Raw genomic sequence first — 17,217 nt, 5'->3', positions numbered from 1 at the left:
TAGCATAGCAACATCTGAGCCTGGCACCTGACTTCAGCCTGGTTTAGTTTTATACATGTTCAGATGCAAAGTTGTGAACAGGATGTTGCTATAGAATTTCAGTTCAGAGCTCTCTGCTCTTCTTCGTTCAGTTTCGGTGCCCAAGAGCTGTAGCATTTAGGTTAGGGTGCACATCCTAGGTTTTGCTTAGAGGCCTTGTTGGGGCTTGATACTAGGGCAGCTTCTCAAATAACGCCCTGTTCCCTTTATAGTGCACTACTTCTTACCAGGGTCCATAGGGCTGTGGTCAGAAGTCTATAGGGGATAGGGTGCCATTTGGGCCTCAGTATCACACTTATTTTCAGCCTTTGGCTCCTCGTGGTAACGGAAGTCAGTTGTGTGAGTGGCAACGTGCCCAGCTAGCCCAATCTCCCCCTCTTTGTCTGAGTGTGGCGGTCTGATGTGGAGGAGAGCGATCAAGGGAAAGTCTAGCGGAAAGTCTTCAGCCGCTCTGAGGTAGCTAGGGCGGGGTACACTGGGCTGCAAGATCATCAGACCCCCCCCCCCCTCCCCGACACGCACGCTTATAAACACACAGTCAACGCTTTACAGTGGCTGCCCTTTTCGACTCCCTTTGAATGTGGCTGGCGGTAACATTTCTCACAGATTTCGAGCACGCTTCACTGTTGGCTTGTATATTAACTCAACCGTCCTCTCCCTCAGTGTCAGCAAGCTACTCGCTAGTTAAACCCTACTTATTATTCAGTTCCAGTGACAAAACGGTAGCAGTTAGAGTTCCGCTCCGTATTGGTGCTGTATAAACGACTGTATAAATATCTTCTATTCCTTTTATAGTGCTGCACTAAGGAATAGGAGACATTTGAGATGCACATACAAGTTCTCTGGTCCATTCATCTCACTCTGTCCAGTGTCGAACTCCTCAGACATAATAGGTTTTTATTTCTGCAATGGTTATTTCCAGCTCCAGAGGTATTTCGGGAGCATTGACTGATGGGGAACCATTTTTTTGTATCAATTCATCAATGCTAATGGAATTCACCAGCCTAGCCAATGCTAGGATAACCTTTGTCACGTCAGAAATGCCACCACTTAGGCTACAGCAGCAAAGCCATTCAGGTCCACCACCCTCACTGCAGTACTCCAGTCCACACATTCTTTCTTTACTGAATGTTCAGCTACCCTAAGTTGCAAATGGCACCCTATTCCCTTTATAGTGCACTACTTTTGACTAGGTCACATAGGGCTCTGGTCAAAAGTAGGGCACCATGTAGGGAATAGATTGCCGTTTTGGGACGCAGCCCCACAGGAGAAAACGCATCGCACTGAATGACGGTCTGTCGTTATCTGCCATTCGTTCGGAGTTGGTTTGGCGCAGTTTGTTTTAGGGACCACCCGCTGGTAGGCGTCTGACTGCTAACATTTTCTGCTGTTTCTACATGGGTTTGCACTCGGTTAGCAAATTACAGTGAGCTCAAAGTATTGGGACAGTGCATTTTTTTGTTTTGGCTCTAGAATGAATATGGGGTTAAAGTTTAGACTGTCAGCTTTAATTTGAGGGTATTTTCATCCATATCGGGTGAACAGTTTAGACAGCACTTTTTGTACATAGTCCCCCCATTTTAGGGGACCAAAAGTATTGGGACATTCACTTATGTGTATTTGGTCCCATATTCATAGCACGCAATGACTAGGCTACATCAAGCTTGTGACACTACACATTTGTTGGATGCATTTGCTGTTTGTTTTGGTTGTGTTTCAGATTATTTTGTGCCCAATAGAAATGAATGGTAAATAATGTATTGTGTAATTTTGGAGTCACTTTTATTGTAAAACAAACAGCAAATGCATCCAACAAATGTGTGGAGTCACAATCTTGATGTATTCATTGTGTGCTATGAATATGAGACCAAATACCTAACTTTTTACTACTTTAAAGCACATCCCAATACTTTTGGTCCCCTAACATGGGGAACTATGTACAAAAAGTGCTGTAATTTCTAAACGGTTCACCCGATATGGATACCCTCAAATTAAAGCTGACAGTTTGCACTTTAACCTCCCATAGTCGTTGTATCATTTCAAAGAGCTGGAGTACAGAGCCAAAACAACAACAAATGTGTCACTGTTCCAATACTTTTGGATCTCACTGTATGTCTGGCACTGTGTTCAGAGGTGCTAGGTACTCTTGGCCAGCAAATGCTACCGATGTGTCCATGCCTTACCTCAATGTTATAAAAACAAAACAAAAAAACAATTCCTTTAGCAGACACTTTTATCCAGAGCGACTTACAGGAGCAATTAGGGTTTAGAGCCTTGCTAAAGGGCACATTGACAGATTTCACCTAGTCAGCTCGGGGATTCGAACCAGCAACCTTTCTGTTACTGGCCCAACCTCTTAACCGCTAGGCTACCACCCAGGACCCTCAATGTCCTGTAGGTTCTTGTATAACAGATGTTGTGTAGGTAGGTGTCTGACTGACTGAGCTCTCTTCTCTGTTCCAGGTACAAACGAGTCTTCTCTGTGGGCACTCATGGCATTACCACGTACAACCCCGCCACGCTCGAAGTCACAAACCAGGTCAGTGGGCTCATTTTAAAACCCTTAATGATGTCTCTATGTCTGAGTCATGTGAAATTATCCTTGTGATCAATATAGCCTTTGTCACCATTTGGATGCTAATCTACAGTCGTGGTCAAAAGTTTTGAGAATGACACAAATACTAATTTTCACAAAGTCTGCTGCCTCAGTTTTGATGATGGCAATTTGCATATACTCCAGAATGTCATGAAGAGTGATCAGATGAATTGCAATTAATTGCAAAGTCCCTCTTTGCCATGAAAATGAACTTAATTCCCCAAAAATATTTCCACTGCATTTCAGCCCTGTCACAAAAGGACCAGCTGCCATCATGTCAGTGATTCTCTCGTTAACACAGGTGAGAGTGTTGACGAGGACAAGGCTGGAGATCACTCTGTCATGCTGATTGAGTTAGAATAACAGACTGGAAGCTTTAAAAGGAGGGTGGTGCTTGAAATCATTGTTCTTCCTCTGTCAACCATGGTTACCTGCAAGGAAACACGTGTCGTCATTATTGCTTTGCACAAAAAGGGCTTCACAGGCAAGGATATTGCTGCTAGTAAGATTGCACCTGAATCAACCATTTATCGGATCATCAAGAACTTTAAAGGAGAGAGGTTCAATTGTTGTGAAGAAGGCGTCAGGGCGCCCAAGAAAGTCCAGCAAGCGCCAGGACCGTCTCCTAAAGTTGATTCAGCTGCGGGATTGGGGCACCACCAGTGCAGAGCTTGCTCAGGAATGGCAGCAGGCAGGTGTGAGTGCAACTGCACGCACAGTGAGGCGAAGACTTTTGGAGGATGGCCTGGTGTCAAGAAGGGCAGCAAAGAAGCCACTTCTCTCCAGGAAAAACATCAGAGACAGACTGATATTCTGCAAAAGGTAGAGGGATTGGACTGCTGAGGACTGGGGTAAAGTCATTTTCTCTGATGAATCCCCTTTACGATTGTTTGGGGCATCCGGAAAACACCTTGTCCGGAGATGACAAGGTGAGCGCTACCATCAGTCCTGTGTCATGCCAACAGTCAAGCATCCTGAGACCATTCGTGTGTGGGGTTGCTTCTCAGCCAAGGGAGTGGGCTCACTCACAATTTTGCCTAAGAACACAGCCATGAATAAAGAATGGTACCAACACATCCTCCGAGAGCAACTTCTCCCAACCATCCAAGAACAGTTTGGTGATGAACAATGCCTTTTCCAGCATGATGGAGCACCTTGCCATAAGGCAAAAGTGATAACTAAGTGGCTCGGGGAACAAAACATCAACATTTTGGGTCCATGGCCAGGAAACTCCCCAGACCTTAATCCCATTGAGAATTAGTGGTCAATCCTCAAGAGGCAGGTGGACAAACAAAACCCCACAAATTCTGACAAACTTCAAGCATTGATTATGCAAGAATGGGCTGCCATCAGTCAGGATGTGGCCCAGAAGTTAATTGACAGCATGCCAGGGCGGATTGCAGAGGTCTTGAAAAAGAAGGGTCAACACTGCAAATATTGACTCTTTGCATAGACTTCTTGTAATTGTCAATAAAAGCCTTTGACAGTCATGGAATGCTTGTAATTATACTTCAGTATACCATAGTAACATCTGACAAAAATATCTCATAACACCGAAGCAGCGAACTTTGTGAAGACCAATACTTGCGTCATTCTCGAAACTTTTGACCACGACTGTATGATCTGTCATTTTTAGCTTTAGTGAATGTGACATGCCTTAGTGACATGTTTGTCTCTCTCTCTCTTTCTCTGTCCTCTCTGTGGTGCCTTGCAGTGGCCGTATGGGGACATCTGCGGCATCACCCCGGTGGGCAAGGGCCAGGGCACAGAGTTCAACCTTACATTCCGCAAGGGCAGCGGCAAGAAGTCGGAAACGCTCAAGTTCTCCACAGAGCACCGGACAGAGCTGCTCACAGAGGCACTGGTGAGAGAACACACGATTGGTTCTGGAAGAATATAACTTGTAAATACCACAGGAGCTTAGTTCAGATACCTTAGCTCATCAGAACCCAAAATATAAGCTTGTTTTAGCCGATTGTTTGTAAACCATATCATTGTAAACAATGTATAACTTCAGTCCATAGCCCCATCTATACATTTGAGTGGTTACATTTCTGAAGCCCCACCCCTCAGCTGTTTACCCAAAAAAGTGGTGGGATTACATTTCACATTTTACTCGTTTAGCAGACTCTCTTATCCAGAGCAACTTACAGGCGTAATTAGGGTTAAGTGCCTTGCTCAAGGACACATCGACAGATGTTTCACCTAGTCAGCTCCGGGATTCAAACCAGCAACCTTTTTGTTACTGGCCCAACGCTCTTAACCGCTAGGCTACCTGGGATAACTGCTTTGTCATTGTTTGAATCCCAGATTGCCCCTTTAATCACCTACTCCCACCACCAGCACAATTGGCCCAGCGTCGTCCAGCGTAGGGGAGGGAATGGCCGGCAGGGATGTAGCTCAGTTGGTAGAGCATGGCGCTTGCAACGCCAGGGTTGTGGGTTCGATTCCCACGGGGGGCCAGTATGAAAAAATTTAAAAATTATGTATGCACTCACTAACTGTAAGTCGCTCTGGATAAGAGCGTCTGCTAAATGACTAAAATGTAAAATGTAAAAAAATAGCATCAGCCATTATTTTTGCATGAGAACACTCACAACACAGTAGCAACAGTGGCCGACTGTAGGTTGCTTTATAAACACCATCACATACATTAAACGGCATGAAGTTATCAAGAATGCGCGCACACACACAAGGACAGATCTAAATTGCAGGGAAGGCGAAAAAGAATTGCTGCAAAAACACTCATTGTCAAAAAAAATTGCTTAAGTTTCTAGCGCTCGCAAGTTACAGGTCCCTTGACACAGCTGGTTCTCACACACCACGCAGAAAACAAAATGTGTTGATATCATGAAATCATTATTCTGAAGAGGTGTAAGAGACTCTCTAATGAGTTTGATATTTTCCATAAGAATTAGACCAGCATAGTGACTTGACTCATCTCTGATGTGTAATTACACTTATTCAAAGGGTGATATCTCAATCTTCTACCTACCCAAGATACAGTAATAGTGCTGATCTAGGATCAGCCCCCCTGTATCACGTAGTCTTCTTCATTATGGTGTAGTAGACAAAACAGGTCTAAATTCAGCACTGAGAAGTATTATGAATACGGGCCCAGGTAACAGTGGATACATGTTTAATCTGATCTCTCTTTCTCTCTGCAGAGATTCAGAACAGACTTCTCAGAGGGAAAGATAACTGGCAGTGTAAGTATTGACTGAGAGAATGGAGAAAAGAGGGAGGGAATGAAAACCTGAACGAAAGAGTGAAAGGAGAACCGAAAGCATGAAATGCTCCTTTACAGAATGCATGACCTCACTATATAGAGGAGAATAGAGGGGGAGGGGGGGGGGGGGGGGGAGGGGGGGGACAAATGAGTAAAACAAACACCCCACACACCCCAGGACTATGTTGAGTAGAGCAGGGAGGAGGAGGAGGAGGAGGAAGAAGAAGAAGAAGAAGGGCAGAGTGGCGCAGCCTCTAGTTGTTCTTCCTGAGTTGATGATAATAGGATATGTGTCCTCTCTCTGTGTTTCTTGCGCTCTCTCTCTCTCTCTCTCTCTCTCTCGGTCTCGCTCTCTATCGCTCTCTTGCTCTCTCTCTCTCTCCCCCTCCCTCTCCCGCGCTGAGCCGGTCTAGCAGACACAGTCAGGAACCCTGAGGATTTGATTTAGTGTCTCACATTGGGTCCAAAATGGCACCCTATTCCCAATGTAGTGCCGCTCGCTCTGGTTTCAAAGTAGTGCACTATATAGAGAGAATAGTGTGCCATTTGGGACGGAGCCTCTGTCTGTGTTTGTGTTCTCCTCCATCAGCACAATTCCATTTCCCTGGGAGAGAGAGGTTGGAATAGAGCAGCTGCTCGCGCGCTCCCCTAAGGGTGACTTTCATCTACAGCACAGATCAATACAACTTCCTGGTGATCTCATCAAAGAGAAGCACTATGGTTGCGTCTCAAATGGCACCTTATTCCTTAAAGGCCCTGGTCAAAAGTAGTGCACTACATTGGGAATAGGGTGCCATTTGGAACAGTGCACTATGTTTTTAAAAGGGCAGCCAGGCACAGACATAACGAATATCTTCATATTTTCTTAAAGCAGGGTCTTGCATAGTGGTTCACTTTCTATATCCATTAGTTGTGAGGGGTAACAATGGACATTGTCAGTTTGATTGGTTTGTGTTTGAATGTCTGATAGCTCTCTAAGCGTTATCACGCCTATCTCTGGTCCGGGGTGTTACTGTATGTGCGGCTTGTTGATTCTGAGCCTTCCCCAAGCTGCACGTAACGCCCTGGACCAGAGCTATATCATGCCGTGATGCCATGACCAGTTTTGTCCACTTTGTTAACATGTGTGTCCCTCCCGCCAGCGCTACAACTGTTACAAGCACCACTGGAGCGATACACGGAAATTGGTGAGCCTGGAGGTGACCCCGGGGGGAATCGACCAGATCGACCCCCAGACCAACCGGGTGGTGTGCTCCTACGACTACCGCTCTGTGGAGGGCTTCGCAGAGGTGAACGACTACCAGGGGGGCTTCTGCATCCTCCATGGGGGCTTCAGCCGCCTGGTACGTACCTGGGGGGTAGGGTGTACGTGTGCATCTGAGTCTCTAAAGGCTTGTTTAATTGTCTGTGTGAAAATATGTGTTTATTCCCTTGAGAAATTCCACTGTCCAGGACTGACTCACATACTGTTTTTATTGCACTCTCTTTCCACCTTCCCATCCCTCTTTCTCCACCATCCCATCCCTCTTTCTCCACCTTCCCATCCCTCTTTCTCCACCTTCCCATCCCTCTTTCTCCACCTTCCCATCCCTCTTTCTCCACCTTCCCATCCCTCTTTCTCCACCTTCCCATCCCTCTTTCTCCACCTTCCCATCCCTCTTTCTCCACCTTCCCATCCCTCTTTCTCCACCTTCCCATCCCTCTTTCTCCACCTTCCCATCCCTCTTTCTCCACCTTCCCATCCCTCTTTCTCCACCTTCCCATCCCTCTTTCTCCACCTTCCCATCCCTCTTTCTCCACCTTCCCATCCCTCTTTCTCCACCTTCCCATCCCTCTTTCTCCACCTTCCCATCCCTCTTTCTCCACCTTCCCATTCCTCTTTCTCCACCTTCCCATTCCTCTTTCTCCACCTTCCCATCCCTCTTTCTCCACCTTCCCATCCCTCTCTCTTTCCTGACATCCTTCTCCGTCTCTCCCCCTATCCCATCCCTCTCTCTCTCCACCTCCCCAACTTCCTCTCTATCTCCCCCATCTATGTCCCTCTCCCCAACCCCCTCAGCACCTGTTTGCCTCAGAGCATCGGGACGAGATCATCAAAAGTGCCATTGAGCATGCGGGCAACTTCATTGGCATCACGCTGCGGCTGCGAAAGGACCCACTGACCTTCGAGGACTTTGTGATGGACCGACTTGGGAAGTACGGCTCGGACGAGTGCATAACCTCCCTGGCAGAGTTTGTGGTGCAGAAGGTCTCCCCGCGCCACTCGGTCAGAATCTCTAACTGCTATCACTATTGTTCTTTCAATTACTTTTATAAATGACCTGTTTATTTGACCTGTTGATCTTTTTATGAGGAGATTTTGACTTTATTAGGACATCGAGATGGAAATTTGCTTTGTAGTCAAATGGCCCTTATCAACTTGAGACTAACTTCTCTTGTGCTGTTTGTCCCTGGCAGGAGCCCATCAAGAGGATCCTGTGCCTGACAGAGACATGTCTGGTGGAGAGAGACCCAGCCTCCTACAACGTAGTCACCGTCAAGCCCTTTGGAGAGGTGGGTGGCTGCTACAATTCCTACACAAACACTGGGGCTGACCCATAGAGTTGGTAGAAGTCTCCATTTTCCTTGATGTGTTATAATGTGGATTTCAGAAATGTTCTGTTCTATTCATTCTATTTCTATGACCTGACCTCTGCCTCAGGCTCTTTAAATGCCATGTTTGTCTTTTTCAAGTAAATTGCACTGAAGCACCGTTGTGTTAGTGTAATTTGCAGTAAACTGTGTGTGTGTGCGTGCGCAGGTGTTTGCGCTCATCTGCGATGTGGAGAACCCCCAGGTGTTCACCATAGAGTTCATCAGAGGCCAGATCAGGAAGTACTGCTCCACAGACAGGTACAGCACAAAACAGCTCTATAATGGCAAATGTCATATTTGCCCTCCCCTGTTTCCATTCGCACCCTGCTCGTACAGTATGTAATATATTTCCCTATCCTGCATCACTGTCTTTTTATTTATCGTCTATGTGTGTGTGCGTCATATCTGCATATACTTGTCTCTCTCCAGTGACTTAATTCGATGTGTACGTGTGTTTAGGGACTCCCTGATGGCCAGCCTGCTGGACGGGGTGCGTGCGTCGGGGAACAGGGACGTGTGTGTGAAGATGGCCCCCACCCAGCGGGGCCAGCGCTGGGGCCTAATGAGTATGCCCGTGGACGAGGAAGTGGAGAGCCTGCACCTCAAATTCCTAGCAGCACCTCCTAGTGAGTGACACCCCTATCACAGGTTTGATATTTGACCTGGGGTGTGTTCAGTAGGCACTAAATGGAAGAAAACTGAGTTAAACTGGGAGGTACTACCTGAGCTTGTCCAATTGGAATCGCTCATTTTTGTTTTCAGTTACAAAACATTTTGCTAAGGTGTGCCCTAATGAATACAACCCTGAAATGGCCAGTTGAATATTGTATCTCTAAAGGATTGAGGGTTTGACTTAGAGTTCTCATTCTCAGGCCGAACCCGACGGGGCCCGACTGCCTCAAATTCTGTGAATTGATTCAGGCTGGGCGGGTTTCCGGCGTGCCGTGATGTGTTAAAGAAAAACTGAGCGTGTCTGTGCACTTTTTAGCCTAATACAGCTCTCTCAGCTGCAACCGCTGGGGGCCCTAGCGGGGCCAGGATTCCGATATTGGCCAGAGAAATTTGTGGCCATGTTTCAAATTGCGATACAAATATGCTGGAGTGAGAATGATGATCCACAAGACCACGACAGGCAGCGCAGCTCAGAATCAGGAGAAGCACATTGATTGATTATCAGACAAGACGCAGGCTTTTGGTCAGGAGTAGGATGACTACGCGAATGAAGAGGAAAATCCACTTGTTAAGCTACATAACATGCTAGCAAAATGTTCTGACCAGCTAATATATCAGCAAACTAGAATAAAGATGATCCTGAGCACTCACCTCAACTTAGCTAACATTTCCCCAGCCTAATGGTTACCAAATATTGTGTCTGTCTGAGTGTGTCTGTCTGTCTGTCTGAGTGTGTCTGTCTGTCTGTCTGAGTGTGTCTGTCTGTCTGTCTGAGTGTGTCTGTCTGTCTGAGTGTCTGTCTGTCTGAGTGTGTCTGTCTGTCTGTCTGTCTGTCTGAGTGTGTCTGTCTGTCTGAGTGTGTGTGTGTGTGTGTTTGTGTGTAAATGATGTACAGTGGGGAGAACAAGTATTTGATACACTCTGTCACTACAGCCCACAGTGAACTTCCCCTCACCATCTCACAACACTGTCGTATCCATTTCACACATCACTTCTCACTTGAGCACTAAGTGCTTCACTTGAGCATACGGTCTTGTTAAAAATGGGCCGTGACATGAAAAGTGTTTTTCGAGGGATGAGGGAGAATTGTTCCAGCTGCATAAGACAGGTGGTGTGAGATCCAAGGAAGAGCAGAGATGCCTAATAAAGCCTGCATTCACTGCTATGAGGAAGTTCATATAAGGTGTCTCTTAGAACAAATGCAAGTCATCTCTAGCATGCTGACATACAGTACCAGTCAAAGGTTTGGACACACCCACTCATTCAAGGGTTTTTCTTTATTTTTACTATTTTCTACATTGTAGAATAATAGTGAAGACATCAAAACTATGAAATAACACATATGGAATCATGTAGTAAACAAAAAAGTGTTAAACAAATCAATCTATATTTTATATTTGAGATTCTTCAAATAGCCACCCTTTGCCTTGATGACAGCTTTGCACACTCTTGGCATTCTCTCAACCAGCTTCATGAGGTAGTCACCTGGAATGCATTTCAATTAACAGGTGTGCCTTCTTAAAAGTTAATTTGTGGAATTTCTTTCCTTAATGCGATTGAGCCAATCAGTTGTGTTGTGACAAGGTAGTGGGGTATACAGAAGATAGCCCTATTTGGTAAAAGACTAAGTCCATATTATGCAAGAACAACTCAAATAAGCAAAGAGAAACGACAGTCCATCATTACTTTAAGACATGAAGGTCAGTCAATACGGAACATTTCAAGAACTGATGTTTCTTCAAGTGCAGTCGCAAAAACCATCAGGTGCTATTATGAAACTGTCTCTCATGAGGACCACCACAGGAATGGAAGACCCAGAGTTACCGCTGCTGCAGAGGATAAGTTCATTAGAGTTACCAGCCTCAGAAATTGCAGCCCAAATAAATGCTTCACAGAGTTCAAGTCACAGACACATCTCAACATCAACTGTTCAGAGGGGACTGTGTGAACCAGGCCTTCATGGTCAAATTGCTGCAAAGAAACCACTACTAAGGGACTTGCTTGGGACAAGACACACAAGCAAAGGACATTAGACTGGTGGAAGTCTGTCCTTTGGTCTGATGAGTCCAAATTGGAGATTTTTAGTTCCAACCGCCATGTCTTTGTGAGACGCAGAGTAGGTGAACGGAGGATCTCCGCATGTGTGGTTCCCACCATGAAGCATGGAGGAGCAGGTGTGATGGTGTGGGGGTGCTTTGCTGGTGACACTGTCAGTGATTTTATTTAGAATTCAAGGCACACTTAACCAGCATGGCTACCACAGCATTCTGCAGCGATACGCCATCCCATCTGGTTTGCACTTAGTGGGACTATTATTTGTTTTTCAACAGGACAATGACCCAAAACACACCTCCAGGCTGTATAAGGGCTATTTGACCAAGAAGGAGATTGATGGAGTGCTGCATCAGATTACCTGGCCTCCACAATCCCCCGACCTCAACCCAATTGAGATGGTTTGGGATGAGTTGGACCGCAGAGTGAAGGAAAAACAGCCAACAAGTGCTAAGCATATGTGGGAACTCAAGCTCTGTCAGGTTGGATGGGGAGCGTTGCTTCACAGCTATTTGCATGTCTCTCCGGAGATGTTCGATCGGGTTCAAGTCCGGGCTCCGGCTGGGCCATTTAAGGACATTCAGAGACTTGTCCCGAAGCCATTCCTGCGTTGTCCTGGCTGTGTGCTTAGGGTCATTGTCCTGTTGGAAGGTGAACTGATGATGGCCACTGTGTTCTTGGGGACCTTCAATGCTGCAGAATTTTGTTGGTACCGTTCCCCATATCTGTGCCTCGACACAATCCTGTCTCGGAGCTCTACGGACAATTCCTTCGACCTCATGGCTTGGTTTTTGCTCTGATATGCACTGTCAACTGTGGGACCTTTTATATAGACAGGTGTGTGCCTTTCCAAATCATGTCCAATCAATTGCATTTACCACAGGTGGACTCCAAGTTGTAGAAACATCTGAAGAATGATCAATGGAAACAGGATGCGGCTGAGCTCAATTTCGAGTCTCATAGCAAAGGGTCTGAATACTTATGTAAATAAGGTATTTCTGTTTTTTATTTTTATAACTTTGCAAACATTTCTAAAAACCTGTTTTCGCTTTGTCCTTATGGGGTATTGTGTGTAGATTGCTGAGGATTTTTATGTTTGTTATCCATATTAGAATAAGGCTGTAACGTAACAAAATGTGGAAAAAGTCAAGGGGTCTGAACACTTTCCCAAGGCACTGTATATATATATATATATATGTATATATGTATATATGTATATATATGTGTGTGTGTGTGTGTGTGTGTGTGTGTGTGTGTGTGTGTGTGTGTGTGTGTGTGTGTGTGTGTGTGTGTGTGTGTGTGTGTGTATTAACATTTGAATGCTGAAGGTACCGCGCAGATGTGCAAGATCAGGCCGCCTACTTGGCTTTGGTCAGTGCGTGAAGCTGGGCACAGTGCGCAGTTTGACTACAGTAGGCTACGGATCTTGCCTGGGGTATACAAAATTACCTGTCAACACCGTTACATGCTTAGTTCGACACTGAAGGTGAGGACGCATCAGTTGTCACAAAAGATGAGGTATTTTCAGAAGGTAGAAAGAATGTAATATAAAAATAAAAAATAAATGTGAACCGGCGATTCGTCATGTTTGAGTCGATTTTCTGACCGATGCATGCTACATTTGGATCGGTTTGGGATTTGCGGACTGATGCTCTTAAACATTTCAATCAGGGACCGATACTTATCGATGAATCATTACATCCCTACCAAATATCCAAACGGAGATTCAGTGAAAACAAAAATCTGACATTGATTTATTTATCAAAATGCATCCCCCACGCTTGTCTCAAACCAGCTTGGCTCATTCGCTGCCCTGAAACTTCTCCCCAGGTCGTTGCTGTAAATGAGAATGTGTTCTCAGTCAACTTACCTGGTAAAAAATAAAGAAAAAGGAATGATGCTGTCCCAATCAAAACAGTGTTGAGATGATCATCTAGGTGACCACACATGACTATTGCTTTACATTTGTATAACGGTTGGATATGACTTTGGGAGTTTCAGTTAAAGCAACATAATGATCCATATCTTTAATTACATTAGCTTACTTTATTCCAATATTTTAAGGTGAGTTTTCCTCTCTTGAGTTTTTTCTAGGCCCAAGGGCAGTTTCCTCTTCTCCGCATTGTTCTCAACACCAGCTTAAATCAATATATTGTTTTCTAGAAATCTGCCTTTTTCGGGTATTGGCCTCATTTAATTTATGTAACGGGGGGCCAGTATGAAAAATGTATGCACTCACTAATTGTAAGTCGCTCTGGATAAGAGTGTCTGCTAAATGACTAAAATGTCAATTGGATCACAAAAAAATAAATAATGTAATGTCGGACCGGGCTTAGGCTTTAATTTTCAGGCTCGATGAGAACTGTAGTTTGACTCAGTGTCTCTGTCTGTCTCCCTCAGATGGAAACTTTGCAGACGCAGTGTTCAGATTCAATGCTAACGTATCCTACAGTGGCGTGCTGCATGCTGTCACCCAAGACGTGAGTGTGTTCAAACCTACCAAAGAGAGTGTGTCTGTCTGTCTGTCTGTCTGTCTGTGTATTAGACCTACCTTAACGCTCCTTTCCTCCACCCGTCTCTCAGGGTCTGTTTTCGGAGAACAAGGAGAAGCTGATCAGCAACGCCATCTTGGCCCTGCTGTCCCAGGAGTGTGAGCTGCCAGGCCCCAACGCCGAGCTGGAGAGCCACTTTCACGCCATCCGACGCCTCGTGGCCTCCAAGGCAGGTTTCCAGGCCTTCACACAGCTGCCCAAGTAAGGCCTCAACGCGCACACACACACACACAGCTACCCTTTCTTCCTGACTTTCCGTCTCTCCTCTCACTACCCCTCTCTCCCTCCTTCAAAGCTCTGACTGTCTAATTGTGCTCTTCACCACTCCCCACCTCTGCTACATTCTCCCCATCCATTTCCTCTTTCCATCCCCCTCTCCTACTGATAGTTATTGCTATGCAGTGTTGTGTAGTAGTGTTGTGGTAAGCGTGTAGGTAACAGACATGCTCTGTCATTCCAAGGTCTGGTCAAGGGTCTGGATTCACAGATGGAACGTAAATATGAATCCATACATCTCAGTCTGCCCTCTCTGTCTGTGTGCCCTCTGTCTGACTGTCTCTCAGGGTCTGTCTGTCTGCACTCTCTGTCTGTTTGCCCTCTCTCTCTGCCTCTGTCTGTCTGACCTCCTCCTCTCTCTGTCTGACTCACTGACTGACTACGTCTGTCTGTCTGCCTCTGTCTGTTTGCTCTGTATCTGTCTGTCTGCCGCTGACGATCTTTGTCTGTTTGCTTGTCTCTGTCTGTCTCTCTGGCCTGCAGTCTGTCTGGCCTGCTATCTGTCTGTCTGGCTGTCTGCTCTCCTTTCTCATTTCATGTGTGTCATACACTGGGAGAGCAAAAGAGAAGTGATGCCATCCGTCCATCTCTCTTCTCCACCTCTGTCTGCCTGTGTGTGCTTATCTCTTTCTGTCTTTATTTCTCTCTCGATCAGGGTCTCTCTCTCTCTCGCATATATCCAGGACACTGTCTCTCTCTCCTCCGGGGTCACTGAGATGTATGAGAGGATGCGTATTTCTATTCTTTGTTCCTGTGGAATTGAGAATGAACTCCCAGACCCCTTTTAAAATGATATTTGTATATCAAATATGAGGCCCTTTTTGAATTTCCAATGACTCCCCCTTGTATCCCTATCATGTCAATTAAATGAATGAGTGAGTCTCGGTCTAGTTTAATCTGTGTGTGTGTGTGTGTGTGTGTGTGTGTGTGTGTGTGTGTGTGTGTGTGTGTTGCAGGTTCCGTGAGAAGTTGGGGGTGAAAACAGTGAAAGCTCTGAAGAGGAACAACAACGGCGTGACACACGGCGCCATAGACATGCTCTGTGCTCTTATGTGTGTAAGTGCCATTTGAGCAGGTACTGAAAGCGCACACACACAGACCATCTTACACACAATATTATTGTGGCGACATGACGGTACAGAGAATGTGACTGCTTTTGGTACTGCACAATTTAAATTGAATAGCAATTTTTATTTGCAGCCGATGCACGATGACTACGACCTGCGTCAGGAGCAACTGAACAAGGCCTCCCTGATGTCGTCCAAGAAATTCCTGGAGAACCTTCTAGAGAAGTTTGTCAGCAACGTGGTACGTGTGTCAGCCTCAACCTCTACTAAACTTTTTTGTTGGTCGTGCCGAAACCCAGCAGTCAACATTTACATTTTAGTCATTTAACAGACGCTCTTATCCAGAGCGACTTACAGTTAGTGAGTGCATACATTTATTTTTTTCAACCAAAGGAAGCCATCTTGCTTCGTTATTGACAGTCTCCTTTACACTCTTTTATTCTTCTTCCCCTTCTCTACCCTCCCTCTCTCCAGGACCACGGCACAGGGGCACTGGTGATCAGCTCACTGCTGGACTTCCTGACCTTTGCCCTGTGCGCCCCCTACAGCGAGACCAGCGAGGGCCAGCAGTTTGATATGCTGCTGGAGATGGTGGCCTCCAACGGGCGCACCCTCTTCAAACTCTTCCAGGTAGCTAGGAAGGGTGAGAGAATGGTAGTATGGAATCCAACGGGTATGCTCCGTTTTAGTTTGGATTTCAAGCTAAGACTAAGAGAAAGGGGAAATGATGGGAGGATTGTTGATTTTTAAGGAAAAAACGCTTAAAGAAAGAGGGTGAAAGGTGTGGTGGAGGTGGGTAAAAAGAAGACAAATGGAAAAGAAGAAAGAGCTTGTCTTTGTATACAGTATAAGGTACAGTGGGGAGAACAAGTATTTGATACACTGCCGATTTTGCAGGTTTTCCTACTTACAAAGCATGTAGAGGTCTGTAATTTTTATCATAGGTACACTTCAACTGTGAGAGACGGAATCAGAAAATCCAGAAAATCACATTGTATGATTTTTAAGTAATTAATTTGCATTTATTGCATGACATAAGTATTTGATCACCTACCAACCATTAAGAATTCCGGCTCTCACAGTCCTGTTAGTTTTTCTTTAAGAAGCCCTCCTGTTCTCCACTCATTACCTGTATTAACTGCATCTGTTTGAACTCGTTACCTGTATAAAAGACACCTGTCCACACACTCAATCAAACAGACTCCAACCTCTCCACAATGGCCAAGACCAGAGAGCTGTGTAAGGACATCAGGGATAAAATTGTAGACCTGCACAAGGCTGGGATGGGCTACAGGACAATAGGCAAGCAGCTTGGTGAGAAGGCAACAACTGTTGGCGCAATTATTAGAAAATGGAAGAAGTTCAAGATGACGGTCAATCAACCTCGGTCTGGGGCTCCATGCAAGATCTCACCTCGTGGGGCATCAATGATCATGAGGAAGGTGAGGGATCAGCCCAGAACTACACGGCAGGACCTGGTCAATGACCTGAAGAAAGCTGGGACCACAGTCTCAAAGAAAACCCTTAGTAACACACTACGCCGTCATGGATTAAAATCCTGCAGCGCACGCAAGGTCCCACTGCTCAAGCCAGCGCATGTCCAGGCCCGTCTGAAGTTTGCCAATGACCATCTGGATGATCCAGAGGAGGAATGGGAGAAGGTCATGTGGTCTGATGAGACAAAAATAGAGCTTTTTGGTCTAAACTCCACTCGCTGTGTTTTGGAGGAAGAAGAAGGATGAGTACAACCCCAAGAACACCATCCCAACCGTGAAGCATGGAGGTGGAAACATCATTATTTGGGGATGCTTTTCTGCAAAGGGGACAGGACGACTTCACCATATTGAGGGGAGGATGGATGGGGCCATGTATCGCGAGATCTTGGCCAACAACCTCCTTCCCTCAGTAAGAGCATTGAAGATGGGTCGTGGCTGGGTCTTCCAGCATGACAACGACCCGAAACACACAGCCAGGGCAACTAAGGTGTGGCTCCGTAAGAAGCATCTCAAGGTCCTGGAGTGGCCTAGACAGTCTCCAGACCTGAACCCAATAGAAAATCTTTGGAGGGAGCTGAAAGTCCGTATTGCCCAGCGACAGCCC

The 17,217-nt window shown here is 45.8% G+C and overlaps 1 protein-coding gene across 4 annotated transcripts in view; it reads left to right on the top strand.

The window, feature by feature from the left end:
• Window positions 1–17,217, top strand: part of LOC121550053 (dnaJ homolog subfamily C member 13-like) — a 69,036-nt gene that overhangs the window by 21,747 nt on the left and 30,072 nt on the right. For 3 of the 4 annotated variants that reach the window (XR_006657767.1, XM_041862159.2, XM_045210568.1), the window contains exons 3-16: window positions 2,503–2,578; window positions 4,350–4,499; window positions 5,803–5,844; window positions 7,007–7,207; window positions 7,924–8,130; window positions 8,322–8,417; window positions 8,665–8,756; window positions 8,958–9,124; window positions 13,623–13,702; window positions 13,806–13,975; window positions 14,236–14,268; window positions 15,007–15,106; window positions 15,251–15,358; window positions 15,592–15,747. Coding sequence is in view for 3 of the 4 variants with exons in the window: in XM_041862159.2 (XP_041718093.2) it covers window positions 2,503–2,578; window positions 4,350–4,499; window positions 5,803–5,844; window positions 7,007–7,207; window positions 7,924–8,130; window positions 8,322–8,417; window positions 8,665–8,756; window positions 8,958–9,124; window positions 13,623–13,702; window positions 13,806–13,975; window positions 14,236–14,268; window positions 15,007–15,106; window positions 15,251–15,358; window positions 15,592–15,747 (1,678 nt within the window). In the remaining variant the exon portion in view is untranslated. The remainder of the gene's footprint in view (window positions 1–2,502; window positions 2,579–4,349; window positions 4,500–5,802; window positions 5,845–7,006; window positions 7,208–7,923; window positions 8,131–8,321; window positions 8,418–8,664; window positions 8,757–8,957; window positions 9,125–13,622; window positions 13,703–13,805; window positions 13,976–14,235; window positions 14,269–15,006; window positions 15,107–15,250; window positions 15,359–15,591; window positions 15,748–17,217) is intronic. The other variant, XM_045210570.1, reaches the window with a different exon arrangement.

The sequence above is a fragment of the Coregonus clupeaformis genome, chromosome 34, assembly GCF_020615455.1.
Source record: "Coregonus clupeaformis isolate EN_2021a chromosome 34, ASM2061545v1, whole genome shotgun sequence".
Lineage (NCBI taxonomy): Eukaryota > Metazoa > Chordata > Actinopteri > Salmoniformes > Salmonidae > Coregonus > Coregonus clupeaformis.
Note: the sequence above shows the minus strand (reverse complement) of the source record. Positions and strands in the feature narration are given on the sequence as shown.